General features: G+C 41.4%; 3 protein-coding genes across 4 annotated transcripts in view; all 3 read right to left on the reverse strand.

Moving 5' to 3' along the window:
* The window catches only part of LOC309657083 (protocadherin gamma-A3-like), a gene marked incomplete at its 5' end in the record, with an annotated part of 31255 nt that extends 27704 nt beyond the window's left edge, over positions 1-3551 (reverse strand). For both annotated transcript variants that reach the window (XM_082454105.1, XM_082454104.1), the window contains one exon: positions 1016-3551. In XM_082454105.1, the coding sequence (XP_082310231.1) occupies positions 1016-3439 (2424 nt within the window). The remainder of the gene's footprint in view (positions 1-1015) is intronic.
* Positions 3452-27863, reverse strand: LOC309657090 (protocadherin gamma-A1-like). Its single transcript, XM_082454118.1, is given in 5 exon segments — positions 3452-3624; positions 13588-15180; positions 15184-16652; positions 23190-23278; positions 27842-27863. Coding segments are annotated over 3 exon segments (2496 nt in total). The 5' UTR covers positions 16009-16652; positions 23190-23278; positions 27842-27863; the 3' UTR covers positions 3452-3546.
* On the reverse strand, positions 3639-13588 carry LOC309657093 (protocadherin gamma-A2-like). Its single transcript, XM_082454122.1, has 2 exons — positions 6275-13588; positions 3639-3767 (listed from the first exon to the last, which is right to left on the reverse strand). The coding sequence occupies exons 1-2, from the start codon at positions 8693-8695 to the stop codon at positions 3753-3755; spliced, it is 2436 nt and encodes an 811-aa protein (XP_082310248.1). The 5' UTR covers positions 8696-13588; the 3' UTR covers positions 3639-3752.
* Positions 27864-27963: the final 100 nt, after the last annotated feature.

A 27963-nucleotide genomic window follows, 5' to 3' on the forward strand; every position in this document is an offset into this window, starting at 1 on the left:
ATTTTGGATGACTCTCTGGTGCGATTTTACAGGTGAAAATAATTTCATAAATTTCAAAATGGGCCAACAATTTCTAGCCCAAGAAAGTTGTAGGACTCCTATTCCATTGTTGAAGTGGATGGTCTGGAAACCTCTCTCATACAGGTTAAGACATATCTCCTTACATTTTAAAATCCTTCCCAAAGGACAAGAACTGCCACTCCAAGGCTCATAACAGTTTAGGCAATTGAGCTTCCCACCTTCAGAGAAAAGGCCGAAATCCATATGGCTACACACACACACACACACACACACACACACACACACACACACTTTAAGTATACAAAGTAGGGACTACATGCCAGGTAAAAGAATTTGACCAACGTCTGTGTTTTTTACCCTATCATTTTTATGTCATCAGGATGAAATGAGTTTGGTCTGTCTTAGAAGGAGTTAAGCATCATATTATTATAGCCTAAAATACTATATATATATGTGTGTTTATATATATATCATATATATATATATATATATATATATATATATATATATATATATATATGCCTGTTTATCAGGATAGATTAGGTAGGTTGGAGTGACAAACTTCATCACAGTGATTTAAAATGAAAAAAGTCTACTTATTGCAGGTATACAGATCAATGTTGAGTCAACCACAGGGCTCTTCTGTCACTGTAGTTATTCAAGGACCCAGATAGATGGCACAGTCACAATTTCAAAGAGTAAGTTAGAAATCTGGTAATTCTTACAATGGCAACTAGAACTTCGTTTGGGAAGAGATTCACATACTTCCATTTACAATGTATTGGTCAGAACTATTTACTAGGCCCACTCAGCCATACCAGATAAGGAAGTGCAGCCCCATCACAATCCCAGAAGAAGAGAGGAACATATATTTAAACAAAAGAATCAATGACGACCACATTGCTTTATTTTCAAATAAATTGTGTTAAAGCTTTATAATAACCACACTGGCATAACTGTTCTTTATAATGTTCAAAGAAAGAAATAAGCTCACCTGAAGTTGCTTGGGATCTCCTTTCATTTCAAGTAAATCTTGAGATATCAGGAGAGGCTCGCTTTTCTCACAGCTCTCCTGGCTGACGAGCGTGTCCGCGTAGTTGGGCTGCGGGAAGATCACGTGACTCTTCCGCGAGTCCGCGGTGAGCGAGACCTCGTGGGAATAGGTCTGCAGGAAAGCCCGCACTCCGTCCACGCCCACAAAATGAGAGGCGGGTACGCCCACTGGTACACTTCCCGAAGCTTGCAGCGCATGCGATCTGTGCCAGCACCGCAGTCTGAGCGCCAGCAGCACGACCACAAAGGCCAGGAAGACGCAGGACACCGCGGCCACCGCCACCACCAGGTACAGTGTGAGGCCTGAGTCGTCAGGGTCTTCTGAGGGCTTAAGGCTTCCCAGTTCGGCCAAGACGTCTGGGATGCTGTCAGCCACTGCCACTGTGAGAGTGACTGTGGCAGAGAGAGGGGGCTGGCCGTGGTCCTGGACCGCCACCACCAGGCTCTGCTTGAGCGCGTCTCTGTCCAGCAGGGCCCGCGCTGTGCGCACCTCGCCCGTGTGCAACCCCACCGCGAAGAGTCCCGGCTCGCTGGCCTTGAGCAGGCGGTAGGACAGCCAGGCGTTCTGGCCCGAGTCTCTGTCCACTGCCACCACCTTGGTCACAACATGGCCAGGCTCTGCAGAACGAGGTGCCAGCTCCACACCCGTGGAACCATCGGTGGGGAGGGTGGGGTATAGGATTTCAGGTGCGTTGTCATTCTGGTCCAGCACGAATATGCCCAGTGACACGTTGCTGCTGAGTGGAGGGTTCCCACTGTCACTGGCTGTCACCAGTAGTTCCAGGTTTCTAACCTGCTCATAGTCGAAGGAGCGCAAGGCATACAGGACTCCAGTGTCCGAGTTTATGGAGATGTAGGTGGAAAGAGGCGCCCCCTGGAAGGCATCCTCAGTCAGTGCATAGGTGATGTGGGCGTTCTCGATGCTGTCAGGGTCCTGGGCGGTCACAGAGAAGATGGAGGCTCCCCTGGGGTTGTTTTCAGGAATGTAGGCAGAATAGGAGGCATGAGTGAAAGCAGGTGGGTTGTCATTGATGTCCGCCACATGCAGGGTGATGTGTATGTCTGTGGACAGCGGCGGACTTCCCCCATCTGTAGCTCTCAGAGTGATGTTATATTTGGACACCTGTTCACGGTCCAGGCATCTGGCTGTCACTAAGCGGTAATATCGGTTTATTGATTTTTCTAAATTAAATGGCATATTTCCGAGAACAAAAACTGTAACTTGCCCATTTTGCCCAGAATCCCGATCATGCACGTTGATAAGGGCAATTTCCCTTCCAGCAGTAGCCTCTTCTGGGACTGATCCTGTGAGAGAAGTAATCGTAATTTCCGGGGCATTGTCATTCACATCCAGAACTGTGACCAGAATCTTAGCTCTTGAAAGGAGACCTAGTCCATCTTGTGCTTCAATTTTAAGTTCATAGAAAGTAGCATCCTCATAATCTAGGCTTTGTGATATTGATAAATCCCCAGTCACTGAGTTGAGATAAAAAATCTGAGCGATTTTCCCAGGCATTTTATCTAGTACATAGGATACTTGAGCATTAAATCCCTCATCAGGGTCAGTGGCATTCACCGTGAGCAGCCAGGTGCCTACTGGCAAGTTCTCCTGAACACTTACTCGATACTCAGGCTGAGTAAATACTGGTGGATTGTCATTTGCATCCAGCACTATCACTTGGATGCACAAGTTGCTAGAAAGAACAGGGTCACCACCATCAGAAGCAATTAGGACAAGCTGGTGAGCTTTCTTTTCCTCACGGTCAAGAGCCCGCTGCAGCACCAGCTCTGGGTACTTGGCCCCATCAGAGACACTCTTCACAGCCAGGGAGAAGTACTCATTGGGGCTGAGCTGATAGTTCAGCAGAGAGTTCATGCCCGCATCTGGGTCAAATGCAGTCTTAAGTGGAAATCGAGTTCCAGGGACCGTTAGTTCACCAATTTTTATTTCCAATTCCTCTGTTAGAAAATCAGGAGCATTGTCATTAATGTCTTTAATTTCTATTTCTACTTCAAAAATTTTCAATTTTTCTTCAACCAGGATGTTAAAACTCACCAGACACCGCGCGCTCTGAGCGCAGAGCTCCTCCCGGTCTATCCTGCCCGCGGTGACCAAACTGCCGCTTCGCGGGTTCAGAGCAAAGAGCTGCGTCCCACCTCTGGAGACGATGCGGACTCCCCGCTCCGCCAGCTCCTGGGGCTCCAGCCCCAGGTCCTTGGCGATGTTGCCCACGAAGGAGCCTTTCTCCAGCTCCTCTGGCACCGAATAGCGGATCTGCCCGCATCCGGTCTTGCACAGCGTCCCCAGAAGCGCGTACAGCAGGACCAGTCCTCCGCCATTTCTGAATCTCAGGTAATTGGTCATTTCCTTTTCGGTGAATTATTTTCTCTGAATTGGGTACCAATGTCTCACGACGGACTTCAGTCTTATTTTCTCAAGGAAATAACCCTTTCGTGGGCCTAAATTATAGGTTACAGAGCTGGCTGACTGAAAGGGTGAGCTTTGGAGCAGCCTCGGATCTTGTAAGTGTGATTTGCTGGTTCTTTGCTCTTTGGAAACAAGGAAATGGATTAGCTCTTCAGTGGCGTTTTCCTCCTTGAGTGGTGAACAGCGACGCTCAGAGGCATAACCGTTTACTGCACCCTCTTAGACAAACCCAAGCCAGACTTTCTGTTTCTCAGCGCCTGAAATTCTTTTTATCAAAGGTAATGGGATCAGTTTTTATTTCACATAACTGAATCGCTATATGTTAAAGGATGTGACTTCAAGTTATCTTCCCTGGGAAGCCATGAGCTAATCTTAAGATCACTAATATTGCTTCAAACATGCTGAAGTAACTGTTTTGAAATGTTCAGACAAAGTTTAAGAACCTCACAGAAATATCAGCCAGATGTATAGGGCATGCCTCTTGAAATTTGTCCTTGATAGCCTGACATCTTGGTTTCAATATTTTCCATTTAACCCATTCATTAAACACACATATAGCTGAGTGTACGACAAAATCTGGGGATTTAAGGTGAACGATATGAACACAGCCACTTCCTTCACAGAGTTATAAGGATATAAAAGCAAACAAGGAATTACAGTGCATTGAGATAACTACCATAATGGGAGAAGCCAAGGGCAATGGGAGGGCCTCCAACCTGGCCTTGGAGGTTAGCAAAAGCTTCCCCAAGAAACATGAGAGGAGTGGATCAGGGATAAGGCCTGGATGTGAGAGAGGAGAGCATGGGAATGCCTAGATGTGAGAGAGAAACCACAGAACTTCAGGGTACTGAAAGTAGTCCACTTTGCCTAAATCTAGAGTATGAAGATGTTTTTAAGGACTGAAAAGCTGAAACTAGTAGAGATAAAGTTTTGTTTTATATGCCAGAAACTCTTTTCCTGTATTTGTTTTCCTCTCCAAGCACAGAAATAGGACTTCATTTGTCTCTTCAATCATGATGCATTATATACCTATGTATAAGGCATTTATGTTCAGGAAGAGTTACTATAAGCACTAAAAGGAACTTTGTATTCAATTTCCCTCAGTTCATACTTTATTTACCTGCAAAATGTTATGACATATTATTCCACAGTGAGTTCCAACTTTATCTCAAAGAATATTATGTAACAGTAGTAAGGCAATGGAATGCATTGTTTCGGATCAATTCTCCCTCCAATGCCTTTAAACAATAAAGAATCACAGCACCTTAAAGAATGACAATACCATTAGATGCATGACTTAGTACATGATTATTTCCAAATAAAAGATGATCCCATTTATATATAATATTAGTATATTTTTTGTTCTCTGTTATTAAATATATAACTAACATACTAAAAGCCAACATGGGAAGAGGAATGGGGAAGGAAAACTTGGTTGTAAGGGGGACTTATGTTCGTTGAGGAATTGGAAACATTTTTAACAGCTGCTGTGAGTAGGAAATTTTGAGAAGAGAAATGTAAAAGGAGAATCTTAAGGGGCAATAATTTGATATGGTCTCTGAATCCCTTGAGGATATATATTATTTTTAAAGATAAAAAGGCAATGTGGTTTGCACATATGAGAAAAAATAAAAGTAATGGGGGAGGATATCCCTGCCATACGTCTGCCCATGCAGGAGACACGGTTCGAGCCCTGGTCTGGAAACATTCCACATGCCACGGAGCAACTAAGCCCTTGCACCACAACTACTGAGTCTGTGCTCTAGAGCCCGCGAGCCACAAGTACTGAAGCCCACGAGCCACAAGTACTGAAGCCCACGCACCTAGAGCCCGTGCTCTGCAACAAGAGAAGCCACCACAATGAGAAGCCCATGCACCACAATGAAGAGTAGCCCCTGCTCACCGCAACTAGAGAAAGCCCATGTGCAGCAACGAAGACCCAACGTAGCCAAAAATAAATAAATAAATAAATTAATTAATTATTTAAAAAAAGTAACACGGAACAGAAACATCTTCACTATTATACAAACCATGTATTATAGAGCAAATGATAACTCAATCACTTCTTAAAGGAACAAAGAGCTACTTTAGAGGCTAATGAGATTTTTTTTTTTTTTGCTAATGAGATTTTTAACTAAACAGAGATTCCATGATATACCCTCCTGAAACACGGTGAAGCATATATATTTCTAAATTTGCACCTTTTAATAGGGAAGATCATGCAAATCAAGAAAAATGAAGAATCTCACTGCCAAACTGAAGGAAAAATATTAAGACTGAGTGAGAAGAAAACAACTAACTAAAGTATTTCATTATTCATAAACAAATATAAATAAACATAAAAGCCTTACATTTTAAAGGAGGGAGGCATCTGGGGAAACATAAAAGTCAACATTTATATTTCTAAGAAAGAATTGTTGATCCAGGTGGATGAGATGGTTTCCTCAGGGATGAGAAAGAAGTATGAGAAACCAGACATGCCAGTTCCTAAGGCAGCGCTCTTTTGATAACCTAAATATCACCTTCACTTACTAATTCCTGATTTATATTCATGACACAATGATTCTAGCTCCTTTTCCTGTTTACACTGTGTGAACACTTAGAACTACTAAGAAATAATTCAACAGGACTAATTTCCTAAAAATTGAATATATCCACAAAGAAATATGGGAAATAGAAAAGGTATGGTAAACTGTGGAGACAACTAAGTAACTAGGTAAATTTATTTCTTTTAACAAAGTAGCTCACAGGTATATTGCGAAGAGAGTTTACCTGAGAAAAAGTTTCTTCTTTGTTTTCAGGTATAAGTTGAGGTTCTGAAAGAAAATCCTTTTTCTCACAGCTCTCCTGGCTGATCAGCGTGTCCGCGTAGTTGGGCTGCGGGAAGATCACGTGACTCCCCCGCGAGTCCGCGGTGAGCGAGACCTCGTGGGAATAGGTCTGCAGGAAAGCCCGCACCCCGTCCACGCCCTCAAAGTGAGATGTGGGCACACCCGCTAACCTGCCTCCTGAAGCCTGGAGCAGACGCGACTTATGCCAGCGCCACAGTCTGAGCGCCAGCAGCACAATGACAAACGCGAGGAAGACGCAGGACACCGCGGCCACCGCCACCACCAGGTAGAGTGTGAGACCTGAGTCGTCGGGGCTGGCAGAGGTCCTGATGCTGCCCAAGTCGGCCAGGGCCTCGGGGATGCTGTCCGCCACTGCCACGGTGAGCGTGACCGTGGCCGAAAGAGGGGGCTGGCCGTGGTCCTGGACCGCCACCACCAGGCTCTGCTTGAGCGCGTCTCTGTCCAGCAGGGCCCGCGCTGTGCGCACCTCACCCGTGTGCAACCCCACTGTGAAGAGTCCCGGCTCGCTGGCCTTGAGCAGGCGGTAGGACAGCCAGGCGTTCTGGCCTGAGTCTCTGTCCACAGCCACCACTTTGGTCACCAGGTATCCGGGCTCTGCAGAGCAGGGTGCCAGCTCTACACCCGTGGAACTGTCGGTAGGGAGGGTGGGGTACAGAATTTCCGGCACGTTGTCATTCTGGTCCAGCACGAATATGCTCAGAGACACGTTGCTTCTGAGTGGTGGGTTCCCGCCATCCTGTGCTGTCACCCACAACTGCAGTTCATGAAACTGCTCATAGTCAAAGGAATGCAGTGCATAGAGGATGCCAGTGTCAGAGTTGATGGAGATGTAGGAGGACAGAGGTGCCCCCTGAATGATGTCCTCAGCCAAGTTATAGGTTACATGGGCGTTGTCATCACTGTCGGGGTCATGGGCCATCATGGAAAAGATGGAGGCACCTCTGGGGTTGTTTTCTGGAATGTAGGCAGAGTAGGATGTGTGGGGAAAGGTGGGAGGGTTGTCATTGATGTCTGCCACCTGCAGCAAAATGTGAGCATCTGTGGACAGAGATGGGTTCCCTCCATCTTTAGCGATCACAGTGATGTTGTATAAGGAAAACTGTTCCCTGTCAAGGACTCTGGTTGTAACCAGTCGGTGGTAATTGTCCACTGACCTTTCTAATTTGAAAGGAAGGTTCTCCGGGAGTGAACATGTGACAAATGCATTCTGTCCAGAGTCTCTGTCATGTACATTGAAAAGTGCAATTATGGTTCCTGGAGGAGAGTCTTCAGGAACCGAGCTGGTAGCAGATGTCATGTAAAATTCTGGGGGATTGTCATTTACGTCGAGAACAGTGACAATGACCTTCGTTCTGGTCAGAAGGCCTGGACCATCCTGAGCTTCAATATCAATTTCATGGAATTTGGCATCCTCATAATCTAGGCTTTTTGTGATCGTTAGTTCTCCAGATGATGACTTGAGCTCAAATACCTCTGAGGTTTCTTCAGGATTTTTCTCCAGAAAATAGGCCACTTGCGCGTTGTATCCCTCATCTGCATCAGTGGCGGTCACTGTGAGTATCCGGGTGCCTACGGGAGTATCCTCTGGAACATTTACAAGGTATTCGGGCTGTGTAAAAACAGGCGCGTTGTCGTTCGCATCCAGGACCATCACGCGGATGCGGGAGGTGCCAGATCTGACAGGGTCGCCCCCGTCCAAAGCCACAAGAACGAGATGGTGAACGGCCTCTTCCTCACGGTCAAGGGCGCGTTCCAGCACCAGTTCCGGATACCTATTCCCATCTTTTCCGCTTCGCACGTCCAGGGAGAAGTGGTCATTTGAATTAAGTTCGTACCTTTGGAGGGTGTTCTCCCCGACGTCTGCATCATGCGAGCTCTTCAGAGGGATCCGGAATCCTGGCATAGTCATTTCACTGATTTTTAGCTCCAGTTCCTCTACTACAAAGCGAGGGGCATTATCGTTAATATCTGTTATTTCCACCTCTACTGAATAAATACTCAATTTATCTTCCCGGAGTATGTTGAAACTCAGCAGACACCGTGCGCTCTGAGCGCAGAGCTCCTCCCGGTCTATCCTGCCCGCGGTGATCAAGCTGCCGCTTCGCGGGTTCAGAGCAAAGAGCTGCGTCCTACCTCTGGAGACGATGCGGACTCCGCGCTCCGCCAGCTCCCGGGGCTCCAGCCCCAAGTCCTTAGCGATGTTACCCACGAATGAGCTCTTTTCGATCTCTTCTGGCACAGAATAGCGCATCTGCCCAGCTCCAGCCTCCCACAGGGTCGCCAAAAGAAGGCACAGCAGGGCAAGCCTTCCGCGGTTTGGCAACTTTAGCAGAGCCGCCATTTCTTGAGCTGCAGTCTTTTCTCCCAGGCAACTTCCAGCATCCAGGGCGGGATTCCAATCTTTATTCCTCAGGGTCTGAGATGACCAGCATTCACGGGACCCAGGTAACTGTGGAGAGTAGTGGGCTGCTGGACTTAATTTTTTTGCCGTCCCGAAGCTTGCGGGCCAAACGCCCAGCCCTTTGTGTTATGCGAGCCGTAATGTTGGAGTGGATGTCTCACAGGCTTACTTCTTAGGTGGTCAACAGCGACGCCCAGAGGCCTAAGTAATTTCTGCACTCTTTCAGGTAAACCCAAGTTATTATTTGTTGCCCCTGTGACTTTCAAGTTGTTTTGAAGAATCTTACAGTTCTAAGATACCTTAGAAGTAGCTCTCTCAAGTCAGGAGTCTTTTTTTCAGAATGAATAAGAATGGTGTGAATGAATGTGACCTTGATAGTAGTTGCAAGGAAAGTATCATTGAACGCTGGAGGCATTAATCAAGGCAGCCTCTGCCCTTATGCCAAACATCTTCAACCACTTATTTTATATTCAGAGACAATAAGATTAATCTAAAAACATTAGCTACATTATATTATAATGTTATATATTTTAAATTTCTGTGCTTAATGGCTTAGTATTGAACTTCAAAACCTGTATTTTCCCCCAAAACCTGTATTTAAATTATTGAATTTTCGGACATTTAATTGGGTGACTACCCAATTAAGGCCTGACACTTTGCCTGATTGATGCTGGAGATAGAAATGGTGCACCTGATGAACACAGTCTCTGTCCTCAGGAAGCTTACAGGATAAGGGAGGACATGGTAAAGTAAACAGAGTATTTTAATAGAGTATGGTAACTGCTATGATGGTTAGAAACCCTGGGCAATGGGAGAATACATAGAAAGGGTATCCAGCCTAGATTTGGGGGTCAGGAAAGACTTTTCCAGGACAAGATTGAAGCTGGATCCTAAAGCGGATGACTGGATCAAGAAAGAGGCTGGAGTAGTGTTCTAGAACCTTAGTACAAATTCTTGGAGGTGAGAGTCAGCATGAACATTAAGGAAACTGAAGGTGGTTTGTTCTTTGTTCTTTTCAAGATTGTTAGGGCTACTTGAGGTCCCCTGACACTCCATATGAATTTTAGGATGGATTTTTTTCTATTTATACAAAAAAAGGCATTGGGATTTTGATAGGGATTGCACTGAATCTGTAGATTGCTTTGGGTAGTTCTATAAGTTTTTGATAGATACTCTTTATCAGGTTAAGGATGTTTCCTTAAATTTCCAGTTTGCTAAAAGATTTTAATCATGTGTTGAATGTTCTCAAGACCTTTATTATGCCTCTATTGAAATGAACATATGGCTTTTTATCTTCAATCTCCTAATATGAAGTTTTATATTATTAGATTTTCTTATATTGAAATATTCTTGCATCCCTAAGTAATAAACCCCTTTTAGTCATAAGCTATAAATATTACATATATAGTAGATACAATTTTGAATCAACATTCTTGAGCGAGATTGCACACTTCTGTTCTCATTTCAGTCTTTATGCCTTTTGGCTTCTTCCCCATTGAACTTTTTTCATTTTAACCCATTCCTCTGAGAACACTGATGAAATATTTATTGGAAACAATTGATATTAACTCACCATGTTTTCTAGTAGAGCCTCTAGTTTGTTTTTTAAAACTTTTTCTTCAACATTGTTTTGATACTTTTGAGTCTCATTAAATAACTGCTCGACATCCCTTATTGTAGTTCTCTAAAGATTTCTGTTTGTCTTTGACAACATCTGGTTTTACTCTGTATATTATTTCCCACTCATGCTTCTTGCTTCGTATTAAGCTGTTTTATTTTTTCCTAGTCTTACTTGCTTTTCCTTCCCTTTCTCTTTTCCAGGTCTTTGTCTATAATCAGAATTTGGGGTTTTCTTTTAAGATCTCTAAAACGAATTTTAATCATGCCATCTGACAAGCCGATATTAGTCCCAGTACTGGACTTGACAGAAGTTTCATTTTCTCCCCACTGGTGTCGCCTTCTATTGCTTCATCATCATAATTCTTCCTTGTTTGCATTTCAATAATTTATACCCTTTGTTACTTTTCCTATTATTTTATTTAAATTTATGCTAATATTATATCTTTCTTGCTTTGTTTCTTGAGTGGCAAGCTAAATTCACTTGTTTTAAATCATTTGCTTTTTGAAATTCTTACAGTTGTCTATAGATTTACCCCTAAATAGTCTTTTCTCTGCATTCCACAATTTTTAATAAGTAATATTTTAATTTTTGTAGTCTTTATTTCATTGTGATTTTTTAAATCCAAGAGTAATTCAGGGATGTAGATTTAAATGTCCAAACTTTTCTGTTTCCTTTTACTATTTTAAAATGTTTGCTTTGTGATTTTTCCAGCTTTCTTGAGGTATAATTGACAAATAAAATTGTAAGATATTTAAAGTGTACAACATGATGATTTGATATATGTATACATTGTGAAAGGATTCCTCTACTGAGCTAATTAACACATCCATCGCCTCACATATTTACCTTTTTTTGTGTGTGTGAGAGCATTAGGTTCTACTCTTAGCAAATTTCTATTATACAATACAGTGTTGTCAACTGTAGTCTCACTCTATACATTAGGTCCTAAGGCCTTATTCCTCTTACAGCTGAAGGTTTGTACCCTTTTACTAATCCCTCCTTATTTTCCTCACCAGCCACTTTGTGATTTAACTACATAAGGCATGTATATTATTTGTACTTTGAAATTTGCTCTACCTTTTTTGTGATGACTATGTAGTAAATTGTTGTCAATTTTCCATATGTTCATGTAAAAATTGGCTATTCTATATTTGTTGTGTATACAAATACCCAACAAATCTGTCAGATCCAGCTTATAGATTCTGTTATTCAAATATGCTGTGTGCTTAGTAACTTTCTGCCTGTGTGATGTATTATTTCTGGAACTGTGTTAAAATCTCTTTCAAATTTCAGATTTGAAAATAATCTGTATTATTTTCAAAGCTATATTGTTTGGTGATAGGAGCTCATGAATTTTATATCCTTTTGGTTGTCTGTTCTTTTTATAAGTATGATCAGTTCATTAAAAAAATCACCACTAATGTTGTTGCCTTAAACACTACTTTGGTGTTATATTAATATTGACATGACTGCTTTCTTGTGTGTAGGGTGTGTGTGCGTATCTATCGACATCTTTATCTTCAGTATTTCAGTATAATTTTATTTTAAGCATGTATCTTGTCAGCAGAATAGATGGATTTAAAAAATCAACCAACTTGGCAATCTTGGTATTTCAATAGGTTAAAAGGTCATTTATATATACACAGAAGCAAAGTTTTAAATTAAAAAAGTTGAGAAAATTTTAAATTGTAACAACTTATGGCATTGAGAGTATACTCTTGGTACCAAACAGAAAATAAAAATAAAAATCCACACTTAGACATACAGCAAGAATGAGAGAATTTTTTTAAAGCCATCAGAGAAAATAAAGATTACCTAAAAAATAATAATTTGTTGGCAGAAAATTCTCATTAGCAAAAGTAAGTTCCAGAATTCTCCAGGTCCCAGGCCATAACTAGGTATTTTAATGGCACTTTAATGGTATGCAGCAGTGGTATTCTGAATATCACAGCTCAGGTCTGAGAGATTTAGTGTTCATTTTCTGAAGCCAGCATCTGTGTCCACTTCACTCCCTTGGTCTTTAGCTTGCAACAAGTTATGACCATGGGAACTGGTAGGTAATGTTTTTATGTGACTTTCCCCCTTTTTAACTAGCCAAGGGGCCTAACTGCTTATTTTGGATTCAAGCAGTAAGCCTGGCTCAGGTCCCTTGTTTAGCCCGAAGCCCTTTTGTCCCTATTACACTGCTTGAACAATCTCATCTAAGTCCAAGACTAGAATTCCCACTTTAGTTTTAGCCTGGCTCACCACTTTCTGTCCCATCTTCGGTCCGTTTAGCTATTTATCTTTTATTTGTGCCTGATTATCCTTCTGCTTTCTTCTTTTTTATTTTATATGTGTATCTTTAATTTATTGGAGCAGAGTAAGTATATCAAAGCATAGGTTTACTCCCCTATGATGCATTTCTTGTGAAGAGCTTACACACATTAAAATGGAATATATACTTGATTTTTGTTAGTTGTTTACATTACAGGCATAATATACAAATCAGGAGGCTTCAAACTATTTCTCAAGTTGCACAGAAAATTTTCTGTCATTCATTTTATTACTTAATTTCATAAGTTACTTAAAACAGTTGATGTATTCTTGAGCATGCATAAAACATGTCAAAATAAATGACTAAACAAAGGGCTAAGAGAGTTTAAATTTGCAGCTTACCTAGATTTCCATAATTTTATATTAACACAACTTAAAACTACTACTTTAGACAATCTTTACCTTTTCAAATGTCCCCAAATAAAACAGCACCCCAACAGATGACATCGACATTAAATTTAAGGATAAATTAGGAGATGTTTATAACTTAAGGATATTTGAAAACAGTATTAGTCACATTAATATTGGTGGACCTTTTCTAGTCAAACCCAATCCTTGCTAGATAAGAGAATGGTAAAGCCAGAAAAATAAAATTATTTGGCCAGAAGCAAGCAAGAAAACTTTAGAAGCCAAATCTCCTTGTTTCTAATGCAGTGCTCTTTCCACAACTCTTTATCCCAACCACCTACATTATGATTAATTACAATCTCCTTTTCAATGAAAGAACAATGATAAATATACTCGGATATAAACATTTAATGATTTCCCAGGATTTGTAAATAGAAAGCTACAATGATATATGGGAAATAGAGAACTGTTAGTACTAAAGAACGAAAGCAAGTAAGTAAACTCAGAAATTATTTTTACCTAGATAAATTTACTACACAAAGTTTACCTGAGAAAATGTTTGCTTTCTATCTTCAAGTAAAGACTGGGGTGCTGATAGAAAATCCCTTTTCTCATGGCTCTCCTGGCTGACGAGCGTGTCCGCGTAGCTGGGCTGCGGGAAGATCACGTGACTCCCCCGCGAGTCCGCGGTGAGCGAGACCTCGTGGGAATAGGTCTGCAGGAAAGCCCGCACCCCGTCCACGCCCACAAAGTGAGAGACGGGCACGCCCGCTAATCCTCCTCCTGAAGCCTGGAGCACACGCGTCCTATGCCAGCGCCACAGTCTGAGCGCCAGAAGCACAATGACAAAGGCGAGGAAGACGCAGGAGACCGCGGCCACCGCCACCACCAGGTACAGCGTGAGGCTGGAGTTGTCCAGGTTGGTGGAGGGTTCCATGCTGCCCAAGTCGGCCAGCACATCTGGGATGCTGTCAGCCATCGCCACTGTGAGAGTAACTGTGGCAGAGAGAGGGGGCTGGCCGTGGTCCTCGACCGCCACCACCAGGCTCTGCTTGAGCGCGTCTCTGTCCAGCAGGGCCCGCGCTGTGCGCACCTCGCCCGTGTGCAGCCCCACCGAGAAAAGCGCTGGCTCGCTGGCCTTGAGCAGGCGGTAGGACAGCCAGGCGTTCTGGCCCGAGTCTCTGTCCACAGCCACCACCTTGGTCACCAGGTAGCCAGGCTCTGCAGAGCGGGGTGCCAGCTCCACACCGGTGGAACCGTCAGTGGGGAGGGCGGGGTACAGAATCTCAGGTGTGTTGTCATTCTGGTCCAGCACGAATATGCCCAGTGACACGTTGCTGCTGAGTGGTGGGTCCCCGCTGTCACGAGCCATCACTCTTAGTCGCAGGTCCCGGAACTGCTCATAGTCGAAGGATCGCAACGCATACAGGACTCCAGTGTCTGAGTTGATGGAGACAAAGGAGGATAGAGGTACCCCCTGGATGGTGTCCTCCACCAGGGAATAAGTGACTCGTGCATTCTCATTGCTGTCAGCATCGTGGGCAGTCACAGAGAAAATGGAGACACCTCTGGGGTTGTTTTCTGGAATGTAGGTGGAGTAGGAGTCCTGCAGGAAGACAGGGGAGTTGTCATTGATATCTGTCACTTGCAGTGAAATGTGTGTTTCGGTAGACAGAGTCGGAGTTGCCTGATCTGCTGCTGTTACTGTGATGTTGTACTGGGAGGTAAGTTCTCTGTCCATTGTTCTTTCTGTCACTAAACGGTAATAATTATCATCTAACTTTTCTAATTTAAAGGGTAGATTTCCAGAAATGGAACACGTAGTGTGACCATTGTCTCTGGAGTCCTGGTCGTGCACACTGATAAGAGCAATTATGGCCCCAGGAGGAAAGTTTTCTGGGACTGCAGTGGTGACAGAGGTGATGGTCACCTCTGGGGCATTATCATTTATGTCCAGAACTTTGACCAGCACCTTAGCTCTGGCCATGAGGCTTGAACCATCCTGAGCTTGAATTTCCATTGGATAAATTGTGTATTCTTCGAAATCCAGAGGTTCTTTATTTGATATTTCTCCTGTGTAAGAATCCAAGTGAAATATTTGTGCCACTTTGTGGTCTATATTATGAAACGAATATGTTACTTACCCATTGGCTCCCTCATCTGGGTCCGTGGCTTTTACCGTGAGCAGCCGAGTGCCCAGCGGCACGTTCTCAGGGACACTCGTGTGGTACCGTGCTTGAGTAAACGCTGGAGCGTTGTCATTTGCATCCACCACCTGAACTCGAATTCGGAGGGTTCCTGAACGGACTGGGTTGCCCCCATCAAAAGCGGTGAGGAGGAGGCGGTGGACAGCGTCTTCTTCCCTATCTAGGGGACTCTGCAGCACCATCTCTGGCTGTTGGGACCCATCAGATCCCTGTTGCACATCCAGAGAGAAATGAGGGTTGGAGCTGAGCTGGTACATCTGGAGCAAATTCATACCCACATCAAGGTCTTGCCCGGAAGGTAGAGGGATCCTGGTACCTGGAGTGGTTATTTCATTCATTTTAAATTCTACTTCCTCTAACTGGAATTGGGGAGTGTTGTCATTAATATCAATTATTTCCACTTCAACAGGGAAAAGCTTCATTTTATCCTCTACCAAGACATTAAAACTCACCAGACACGGCAGGCTCTGAGCGCAGAGCTCCTCCCGATCTATCCTGCCTGCGGTGACCAAGCTGCCGCTTCGCGGGTTCAGAGCAAAAAGCTGAGTCCTACCTCTGGAGACGATGCGGACTCCCCGCTCCGCCAGCTCCTGGGGTTGTAGTCCTAGGTCTTTGGCAATGTTGCCCACAAAGAAACCTTTGTCTGTCTCTTCTGGCACCGAGTAGCGGATCTTCCCAGCCTGGGCTTCCAACAACAGCCCCAGAAAAAGGAACAGCAAGACCAGCCTGCGGCAGCCGAGCACCTTCACTCGAATCGTCATTGCTCTCTTGCTTCGTAGTTTTCTCCCAGTCTGGCACCAACAGTATTGTTTCTCTGCTCTTCTGAGTCTAAATTAACCGAATTTTCAGGAGAATTCAGAGCAGAAAGGGGTCCTGAAGTAGGATCTGGGCAGCCTCAGGAGTCTGTTTTCAATCTGGCAGTGATGGAGGTTCTAAAAAGTTTTTTTTCCCCTCGGTGCGTTTGTGTGTGTGCGCGCGCGCGTGCGCTGCCTTTATCTCCCAGACTGGTGAACAGCGGCACCCAGAGTCCTAAAGAGTTACTGCACTCCTAGATAATACTTGAACTTTCCCTTCTCATTAACCTGATCAACCTTTCCTTAAGTCTTAGTTTATTGTCAAGGAAATAGTTAAGCATTATACATTATAACTATGAAAAGGAGAAATTGCTATGTTCATGTAATTAATTACATCTACATATTGCTTAATTGTAACATACAGTAGAATCCAAGCTATCCTGGATATTCCAGTAGTATTCCCAACCTATCTGCTTTCCGTTTGCTAGTCAGGAAGTATCACAAAGGGGACAAATCATCCCTCCACTTCTTCTGTAGTACATCTTGACCACTTGATAATTTCACAGGCCATATAGAAGAGCAACTGCCCTTTGACTGGAGGATGAAAAAAACTGAAAGGAGAAATAAACTTTTAGAATGTAAGCAAGACTTTAAAAAATTGGACTATCCCATTTCCTATCCATTGCACTCTGAATATTTAGCAGAAACCTTGGAATTTTGAAGGACATATTTTATTCCATCCTTATTTTTCCTCTTTTACTGAAGCATCTATGTATTATGTGGATTTAAAAAGACCTTTAATATGGGCTTTTAAAAGACCTTCAACTCAGCTGCAAGTAATATATTTTGAATAAAATAACACTGGGCTTGGACTTCCCTGGCCGTCCAGTGGTTAAGACTCCATGCTCCCACTGCAGGGGGCAGCAGTTTGATCCCTGGTCGGGCAACTAAGATCCCGCGTGCCACGCCACATGGCCAAAATGAACAAACAAACAAACAACAAAAAAACCACTGGGCTCTTGGAATTTCATTGGAAAAATGTCACATGAGTATCTAATTTAGACTAAATTTAAGAGACACAAGAGGTAGTGATATTTTTCAAAATTGAAAATAAAAAGGCCACATCTTTATTTTTAGATAGTCTATATTAGGATAATATGTATTCTCCTACATCCACACTTAATATTTTCTCCAAAAGAATTTGGTTTTCTAAAACAGCAAGATTTTAAAACTGTATTGCCTTCCTTGTTTTACTCATTGCAAAATTAGTAAAAGGTTACTAACTAAAGTGTCTTGGGCTTAGTGTGATTTATTTATCCTTACACAGAAGTTAGGGAAGAATGATCTCTGCATTCCAGACGCTGACATTTTTAGCAACAAATTGGGCCAAATATTGGCAGCCAACCCATGGACACCATGACTGAGAAGGCTCTGGAAAATGATGAAAGGAAACAATCAAAGGCCAGAATAGTTCTTGGAGAGAGACTCTATGTTCTTACACAACCAAATCTACAGTTTCCCAGCTTCTCAAAGACAAATATAATGGAGCCCAGGAGCAGAAACTTAAAGATGCAGTGAACCTCCTTCAATATTTCGAGGAAAGAACTCTTTAGCCAGAAACATAATTTTTCAGAACATACATTAATAGGCACAAAGTTTTGCCCAAAGGAATTTTCTGGGCTAATGAAACAAATCAAAATATACATAGAAACTAGCAAGTAAACTTGTAGAGCTCTCCCACACCCCTAAAGACAACAAAAAATAAGCAGGACTGCTTACAGTAGGATGATATTTATGAAATAAAAGTGTTAAAACTCACACGAATACATTTGAATCCAATGTAATATTTAAGGCTTCACTGTTGGTACTACAGAAACTATCTAGTTGAAAGACGTTTCTGAGTTAACTTGAAGAAATTAAGACTTTGCAATATCTGAAGTCACATATTGACTGTAGGAATAGGGCAAATCTCTCTTGCTGAAGTGGGAGCAACTCCAAGTCCAGGCTTGGACCAGGCTGAAAGCAGGGCTGGAGGAGCACTGCAGGCACGAGGCTATGGCCAGAGTCACTGCTAGGAAGAAGAACATGGAGATCAAGGCGAAAAGACCATGACCAGGTAAAGCTGTAGCTCTGGCAGTAGGTGCTGGGTGGTCACTGAGGTCCGTCCACAACTCCTGCAAACACTAGCTGCAGCATGATGAATATTGTCATTGAGCATGGTGACCAGCAAGCCCCAGAGAACAGTGTCTCTGTCATCTGCAGTGCCCCAGTGGGCATCTTGCTCTTGTGCATCCTCAGGTTGAAGAGTCAGATTAGGACACCTGATAGGACAGTCAGGTGTTGCGCCCCAGTCAGCGTCCACCTTGGCGACCAGGTAGTCGAACTGCAGTGTGTGATGCCCCACTGAAGAGGCATATGACTTCCAGGTGCAACTCCCAGCGTAGCACGTCTTCTGTGAGTTTTTGCAGTGGTAGTACACCATTACAGGCAGGCTCAGGCTGACACAGAGCCCTGGTTGCAGGCCACAGAGTCAGCTCAAAGGTAGGCTGCAGTGAACACCACTGTGCTCTGCACTCAGTGACACGTCAGACAACAGCACCCAGGTCACTGGTCAGGAAAAATAGGAGGCACTTAGGGCACCAAGTTTCAGTTGGAAGCACTAAAGTGTGCAATGGAGGCTCTGGGTGAGTGTTCCCAATCTCCTGGACCATACAGTAGACCTGTTGGAAAATTAGAGCATTTTTGTTGATGTGGGTTATATGCAGGCTAATGCTTACACTGGAGGAGAGGGACAGCTTGTCTTTGTTACCTCATGATTCCGAATCTGCTCCCAGTTTAGAATCCTTTCTGTCAGTAGCTTACAAAGAATTACATAGTAATTCTTTGTTGTGAATTGTTTGGCTATGGGTTTATTACTCTCTACAATATCTTTCACTTTTCTCTTCAAGAAATCTGAGTCCTGTTGTTTTGATTAGAGCAACCACACTTCTTATCTCTAATAGGACTAAACACTCAGCTGAAAGTCACCTGCACTGCATCATAGTTCTCAACCTGCATTTCAACCAGGATTGTGAAAAGTGCCCTTAACTGTCTCCAGTCTTCTCTTCTAAGCTGTGATATAACAGTCACTCTTCAAAATCAAAGATGGTGCTGTCGTTATTGAATATACTGTGTATGCCCTGTGAGACTGTGTGGAAAGTGTAGAACTCTACCTTAAGGGTGTCACCTAGGTCAGCAGGGATCACCTGAAGAATGCAGACAAGGAGGTTCTCTGGCAGGCAGACTCTACTGTACACTTTGTAGCTCAGTATGGGAGGACTGGCTTTGGCATCCGAGACCTACCTGCATCTTGCCCTGAGCCTCCTCCCCACCACTAAGTGGTGGCAGCTCTGCTACTCTGGTCCAGATTTCTCCAATAAATAACCAGAGTACTTACTGCCCTAGTGTTCTCTTTTACTTTTGGCAGTGAGGGAGATGGTTAACTGAAATTAATCTGCTAAACTTGTAGAGAATTACTTGCAGCATCCATATCTACTGCAGTTTAGGAGTAAACTTTGCTCTTATTAAGATGTTTTCCAGAATTTTCAAAACAAAATGGCTGTGCTCAAAGCCATATGTTATTTATATACAGGATAAATACTTTATATAAAAAACATTTATAGGATTTCCAGTGAAAGTTTCAGATTCAAGGGGCCTAGGGACTTCCTTTGGCCTATTGGCTACATCTATCCTGTCATTTGTTCCTTCCTGCTCTCTTTGCTGGTGGTAAAGAGAGGCTTCTCAGCACTCACCCATGGTTCTTGTCACCGACATGTAGATCTTTGGCGAGATTCCCCACTTTTAAATCCTTGGCTGTCTCTTCCGGAATCTCTCAGCATAACTGCTGCGCAGTTCACTAGGCTGAACAAAGACATCAGAAAAGGAAACAGCGCTTCCTGCACTCCCGCGTCTTCCCTGTGGAGAGACTTCTCTCTCTTCACGACGCGGCTTCGTAGGACCGAATGCACTTCGCTACAGTGGCTCTTCGGATTACCAAGGTGCGCTGGAGAGAAAAGGAAGCAGCTCTCTCAGACCTTCCTGACCCAGATATTTGAAGCAGATTGCGGGAGAGATGGCGTGCAGAGTCTGCTCCTGGTGTGTTTCTCTAAAGTGTGCATACATCGCTGCGTCAAAACCGCCAGTGGGTTCCTTTGTTTCACTCTAAGCCACGGATTGGCCAACAGCGGCACCCAGAGGTCCAGGAGGATAGCTACCACATGTTATTTCTGAAAGTCCTCACAGGAGACTGTATTTGCTTTATTTCCGGGACTTATTTTTACAATACCAGTTGGTTCAGTATAAAGGCTACAAGTCACTATTTCTTTTTGACAAAATATTAATAAAATGGTCTTTCCACAAAATTTAAATCAAACGTTTTAATTTATTAAAATTCACATCAGCTTAAAATAAAAATTCTTACACAATTTCCCTCTTGACATTTCCTTTTGAAGAACACTTGAAGCTTCTTTTTCTTAAACATTTTTTTACTCAAGAAATTACCCACTGTAAAAAGAATTTTACATTAGAAAAGGAAATTCTCACTGTATATTCTACAATATAAAAGAAACTTGCACTATAAAAGGTAGAAAATACTGACAAAAATTTTCAAGTATCAGTAATTGCATTATTTAATTACAATTTTACACATAACATAAAATTTACCAACTTGACCATTTTAAGTGTACAGTTCAGTAGTATTAAATACATTCATAATGTCATGCAACCATCACAACCATCCATCTCCAGAACTCTTTTTATCTTATAAAACTGAAACCTATACCCATAGGTATACCTATACCTATACGTATACCCATTAAACTCCTCATTCTCCCTTCTCTCCAGCCCCTGGCAAACACCATTCTACTTGCTCTCTCTATGATTTTGACTACTCTAAATACCTCATATAAGTGGAATCATATGGTATTTGTCTTTTGTGTGTGTGTGTGACTGGCTTATTTTACATAGCATAATATCCTCAAGGTTCATCCATGTTGCAGCATATGTCAGATTTTCCTTCCTTTTTAAAAGAGTATGGAGGTTCCTCAAAAAATTAAAAATAGAACTACCACATGATCCAGCAATTCCACTTCTGGGTATGTTTCTGAAAAAAACGAAAACACTAATTCAGAAAGATGTAATCACCCCTATGTTCACTGCAGCACCATTTACAATAGCCAAGATATGGAAGCAACCTAAGTGTCCATCAATAAATGAATGGATAAATAAGATGTGGTACATATACAAAGCCATAAAAAAGAACAAAATCTTGCCATTTGCAACAACATGGATGGACCTAGAGGGTATAATGTTAAGTGAAGTAAGTCAAACAGAAAAAGACAAATACCACATGATTTCACTTATATGTGGACTCTGAAAAAGCAAAACAAATAAACATAACAAAACAGAAAGAGATTCACAGATACAAAGAACAAACAGGTGGCTGTCAGAAGGGAGAGGGGTGAGGGGATGAGTGAAATAGGTGAGGAATATTAAGAGGTACAAACTTCCAGTTACAAAATAAATGAGTCACAGGGATGAAATGTACAGCATGGGGAATACAGTATAGTCAATAAAATTGTAGTAACTTTGTATGGTGACAGATGGCAACTAGACTTACGGTGAGGGTGATTATTTTGTAATGTACAGAAATATCGAATGACTGTGCTGTGCACCTGGAACTAACATAGTGTTGTAAGTCAATTATACTTCAGTTTTAAAAAAGAATTTCCTTCCTTTTCAAAGCTGAATAATATTCCATTGTAGGTACACATACCACATTTTGCTTATGCATTCATTGGTTGATGGACACCTGGGGTGCATCTAACTTTTAGCTATTATGAATAATGCTGGTATGAACAAGGGTGTATAAACATCTCTTAGAGACCCTGCTTTCAATTCTTTAGGGTATATACACAGAATTGGAATTGATGGGTCATATAGTAATTCAATTTTTAATGTTTTGAGGAACCACTGACTGTTTTCCACAGTGGCTGTACCATTTTATATTCCCACCAACAGTGCACAAGGATTTCATTATTCCACATCTTTGTCAATATTTATTATTTCCTGTTTTTTTAATAGCCGTCATCCTAATGGGCATGAGGTGGTATCTCACTGTTGTTTTTATTTGCATTTCCCTAATGATTAGTAATGTTGAGCATCTTCTCATGTACTTATCGGGCATTTGTATCTTTTTTGGAATTACATATATACTATTATAATCCTCCCAATAATCAGCTCTTTCATGGATACCACTGATTACCTCTATAGACTGAATATTTATGTCCCCCCCACCCCAAAATTCACATGTTGAAACCTAATCAATGTGATGGTATTTAGAGGCAGGGCTTTGGGGAGGTGATTAGGTCATGAGGTTGGAGTGCTCATGAATGGCATTAGTGCCCCTGTAAAATAGGCCGCAGAGAACTCCTCCACCCCTTCCACCATGTGAGGTTACAGCAAAAAAGACTGCCACCTATGAACCAGGAAGCCTGCCCTCACCAGACACCAAAGCTGCCAGTGCTTTTATCTCAGACTTCTCAGCTTCCAGATCTTAGAAATAAATTTCAGGTGCTATAAGGCACTCAGTTTATGATATTTATGAACAAGTTGCCCTTGTTCTTTCCTCTCTTCTAACACTTCGTTTTCAGTTTAGAGGTCCACCATCTGTGCACCTAAGGGCAGCTGAACCTACTCATAGCTGCAGTAGTTCTGATAGGTCTAAACCAATATTGGTGATCTCATTCCTCTTGCCAGTGTTTAGTTAGAAATGTGGCTTAAAACAATTAATAATTAAAAAATAAGCTTAGGGCAAGGTTTCTCAACCCTGGTACTATTTTGAGTCAGATAACTTTGTTGGGGGGGGATGTTCTGTGCATTATAGGATATTTAGCAGCACCCATGAGACGCCACGAGATCCCACAGGTGCAACAATCAAAATGTCTCCAGACATCACCAAATGTCTCCTCCTCCCCACCATTTTGAAAATCACAGGCTTAGGGTATTCCGCTGGTGACTATTATTGAGCCAGGGATAGGTATATAGTCTAAGTTGGTCCAATCACAGTGAAAGACAGATTTTGGTTGGGAAGAGCCACTCTCTGAACTTACCATGGACAAGGAAGGAAGTTCCCTAGTTACTGCTGGCAGGTTTCTTATGACCACAGACTTTGGAAATTTACAAGGAGGTGAGGGTAAAGCTGAAAGAATAATAAAGTATAAATAAATGTTCATTATCCAAAATTAGCAAGAGTTAAACAATTTGTGCCAGACCATAATTCAATCCTGCCTAGAGGCAGCCATACTTCTAGAACTGCACTGTCCGATAGAGTAATCACCTGCCACATGTGGCCACTGGGCACTTGAAATGTGGCTAGTCCAAATTGAGATGTGCTTTAGGTGTAAAATAAACACTTGATTTTGAAGATTCAGTACAAAATAAGAATGTAAAATATTGTTAATATTTTATACATTGATTATATGTTGAGCAATATTTTGGTAATTAGGTTAAATAAAATGTCATTGAAATTAATTTCACGTGTTTCCTTTTGGCATTTTAATATGGCTACTAGATAATTTAACATACATATGTGACTTTCACCTGTGGCTCACATTATATTTCTATTGGACAGAGCTGCTCTAGACTACCTGGTTTTTGAGATAACACATTTTCTTATTGTTTAAACCAGTGTAAATTAGATTGGTCTTTTTTTCTATCAAAAGCATCCTATTTGATACAAGAGACTGTTACAATTTAGTTAACCTGCTTTTTACTGATTATATACTGCTGCAACAGTATATAAGTGTATTTTGGGGGGTATTTGCTATTTCCTCACTCCTATAATTTTCAACCTCCAAAATATAAACAAGGCTTCTCCCATCTCTCACATTTTTTTTAACCTCCACAGTATAAGGAACTTGAAAGTTTATTAAAGGGAATTTTCAATCATACAGCATTAGCCCGATTGTGATACTCCTTTATCATAGGTAGGAAGCCCTTTGAGGCTTATTACCACACTGGGGAATTTACTGTTCCCCCAAATCTTTGGTTCACCAGTATCACAGATATTCTATGGAACAACCACAGGAGTGTAATTCTTTTATCAACTCAGAGTGTTTCTATATATCAAGTGGATTTGATTTAAAAAAACAACATTTGACAAAATTCAACACCCATTTATGATAAAAACCCTCCAGAAAGTAGGTATAGAGGGAACTTACCGCAACATAATAAAGGCCATACATGACAAACCCACGGCCAAAATCGTTCTCAATGGTGAAAAACTGAAACCATTTCCACTAAGATCAGGAATAAGACAAGGCTGTCCACTCTCACCACTATTATTCAACATAGTTTTGGAAGTTTTAGCCACATCAATCAGAGGAAAAAAAAAGAAATAAAAGGAATACAAATCAGAAAAGAAAAAGTAAAGCTGTCACTGTTTGCAGATGACATGATACTATGCATAGAGAATACTAAAGATGCTACCAGAAAACTACTAGAGCTAATCAATGAACTTGCTAAAGTAGCAGGATACAAAATTAGTGCACAGAAATCTCTTGCATTCCTATACACTAATGATGAAAAATCTGAAAGAGAAATTAAGGAAACACTCCCATTTGCAACAAAACCATTGCAACAAAAAGAATAAAATACCTAGGAATAAACCTACCTACAGAGACAAAAGACCTATATGCAGAAAACTATGAGACACTGATGAAAGAAATTAAAGATGATACAAACAGATGGAGAGATATACCACATTCTTGGATAGGAAGAATCAACATTGTGAAAATGACTATACTACCCAAAGCAATCTACAGATTCAGTGCAATCCCTATCAAACTACCAATGGCATTTTTCACAGAACTAGAACAAAAAAATTCACAATTTGAATGGAAACACAAAAGACCCTGAATAGCCAAAGCACTCTTGAGAAAGAAAAACGGAGCTGGAGGAATCAGGCTCCCAGACTTCAGACTATACTACAAAGCTACAGTAATCAAGACAGTATGGTACTGGCACAAAAACAGAAATATAGATCAATGGAACAGGATAGAAAGCCCAGAGATAAACCCACACACATATGGTCACCTTATTTTTGATAAAGGAGGCAAGAATATACCATGGAGAAAAGACAGCCTCTTCAATAAGTGGTGCTGGGAAAACTGGACAGCCACCTGTAAAAGAATGAAATTCGAACACTCCCTAACACCATACACAAAAATAAACTCAAAATGGATTGAAGACCTAAATGTAAGGCCAGACACTATCAAACTCTTAGAGGAAAACATAGGCAGAACATTCTATGACATAAATCACAGCAAGATCCTTTTTAACCCACCTCCTAGAGAAATGGAAATAAAAACAAAAATAAACAAATGGGACCTAATGAAACTTAAAAGCTTTTGCACAGCAAAGGAAAACAAAAACAAGATGAAAAGACAACCCTCAGAATGGGAGAAAATATTTGCAAATGAAGCAACTGACAAAGGACTAATCTCCAAAATTTACAAGCAGCTCATGCAGCTCAATATCAAAAAAACAAACAACCAAATCCAAAAATGGGCAGAAGACCTAAACAGACATTTCTCCAAAGAAGATATACAGATTGCAAATAAACACATGAAAGGATGCTCAACATCACTAATCATTAGAGAAATGCAAATCAAAACTACAATGAGGTATCACCTCACACCAGTCAGAATGGCCATCATCAAAAAATCTACAAACAATAAATGCTGGAGAGGGCGTAGAGAAAAGGGAACCCTCTTGCATCGTTGGTGGGAATGTAAATTGATACAGCTACTATGGGGAACAGTGTGGCGTTTTCTTAAAAAGCTAAAAATAGAAATACCATACAACCCAGCAATCCCACTACTGGGCATATACCCTGAGAAAACCATAATTCAAAGAGTCATGTACCACAATGTTCATTGCAGCTCTATTTATAATAGCCAGGACATAGAAGCAACCTAAGTGTCCATCAACAGATGAACGGATAAAGATGTGGCACATATACACAATGGAATATTACTCAGCCATAAAAAAAACGAAATTGAGTTATTTGTAATGAGTTGGATGGACCTAGAGACTGTCATACAGAGTGAAGTAAGTCAGAAAGAGAAAAATAAACACTGTATGCTAACACATATATATGGAATCTAAAAAAGAAAAAAAGGTTCTGAAGAACCTAGGGGCAGGACAGGAATAAAGACGCAGACATAGAGAATGGACTTGAGGACACAGGGAGGGGGAAGGGTAAGCTGGGACGAAGTGAGAGAGTGGCATGGACATATATACACTACCAAATGTAAAACAGATAGTGGGAAGCAGCCGCATAGCACAGGGAGATCAGCTCAGTGCTTTGTGACCACCTAGAGGGGTGGGATAGGGAGGGTGGGAGGGAGAGGCAAGAGGAAGGAGATATGGGGATATATGTATATGTATAGCTGATTCACTTTGTTATAAAGCAGAAACTAATACACCATTGTAAAGCAATTATACTCCAGTATAGGTGTTAAAAAAATTAAACAAACTTAAAAATTCAGTTCCCCAGTCAAAACAACAACAACAACAACAACTGGATTTATCAATAGACATTAAGGTAATGGTGATGTGGCAGTGCCCTTAGCTTTAGGATCAATGTAACTACCCCTCAAAAAATAGCATTCAGAAAATGTATTAAACTCAAAAAAAGAAAATACGTTTCAGGATTGAAGGAGGTACATACTTTAGGGGAAACTTCAGTTGATCCTTTTAATTATCTCTGACAACCTTCCATTTCAAGGTTTAATAACTAAAATACACCATAATTTTGGCAAATCTGAATTGCCCAGAATTTATCTCAAGTTATTTTCTGTGACAAAGATATCTGAGCATCATAAAGCTCATAGGCAATTAAAATGCAAAGCAATATTTGGATTATTTTCATGTATAAGCATGGCCTCACATTTTATAGGGTTAAATAAAGCATTATGCAAAGGCTAGCATGCTAAACTCACATCTATGAAGTAAGTAAAATCAGGTACAATTAAGGGACAAGCACATTGGAAAAATTTCTTCAAAAAGAGGAAACAGATCATCCTGGAAATTATATATACATCAGCTAATATTCTTCAACACATTACAGAACAAAGAACTAAAGTACAGTTATGTAGAAGAGCATAATTTTCCTTCAAACTTAACATAAAAAACCAAACTGGTGCCAAACCATTTAAATTCCACCCCATGATACACAGTAGCACAGTTGAGGAAACCAAAGGGGTCACATTCACACACGCTATTTGCAAACCTCTGGCCTCATAACAATTGGCACGGTCCGTGAATGGAGAGGAAATGTATATATAAAGTGTCTCTATCTCATTTTAAGGTGACATACAATGTATTTTCTCTGACAAATTATTATAGGATTTAGATTATATTTATGTTCTTTCTGGATGGATCAATTGTTTCATTCAATTAGCTAATATTTTTTATCTCTCACGTTTTGATACTAGGCACTGGGACCGGATGAACACGATATTAGACTCCTGATTATCATGGAGCTTCCAATCTTAGGTGAGGGAGACAATAAGTACATAAAGAAATAAAGTGAATTTTCTAAATGTTAATCACATTTTAAGTGAATTCTCTAAAACTTAGATGCAGGTGTTGATATTTTAGAGAACAGAAATTGAAATTTTAAGGACCTTGATAATCTACCAAACTGATCCTATTAATAAATAAATGGAAATGAATAGGAGTAAGTGGAAACTGTTACACAGTTAGACTGAAGCACTATAAATACATGTTGAAGAATACTTGACCACCTAAAGAAGAGGCAAGCAGAAAAGTTATCCAAACAGTAGAGGTGGATTTTTTTAAAATTCCACACTAATTTAA

The sequence above is a fragment of the Balaenoptera physalus genome (genome assembly GCF_965194825.1).
Source record: "Balaenoptera physalus genome assembly, chromosome: 3".
NCBI lineage: Eukaryota > Metazoa > Chordata > Mammalia > Artiodactyla > Balaenopteridae > Balaenoptera > Balaenoptera physalus.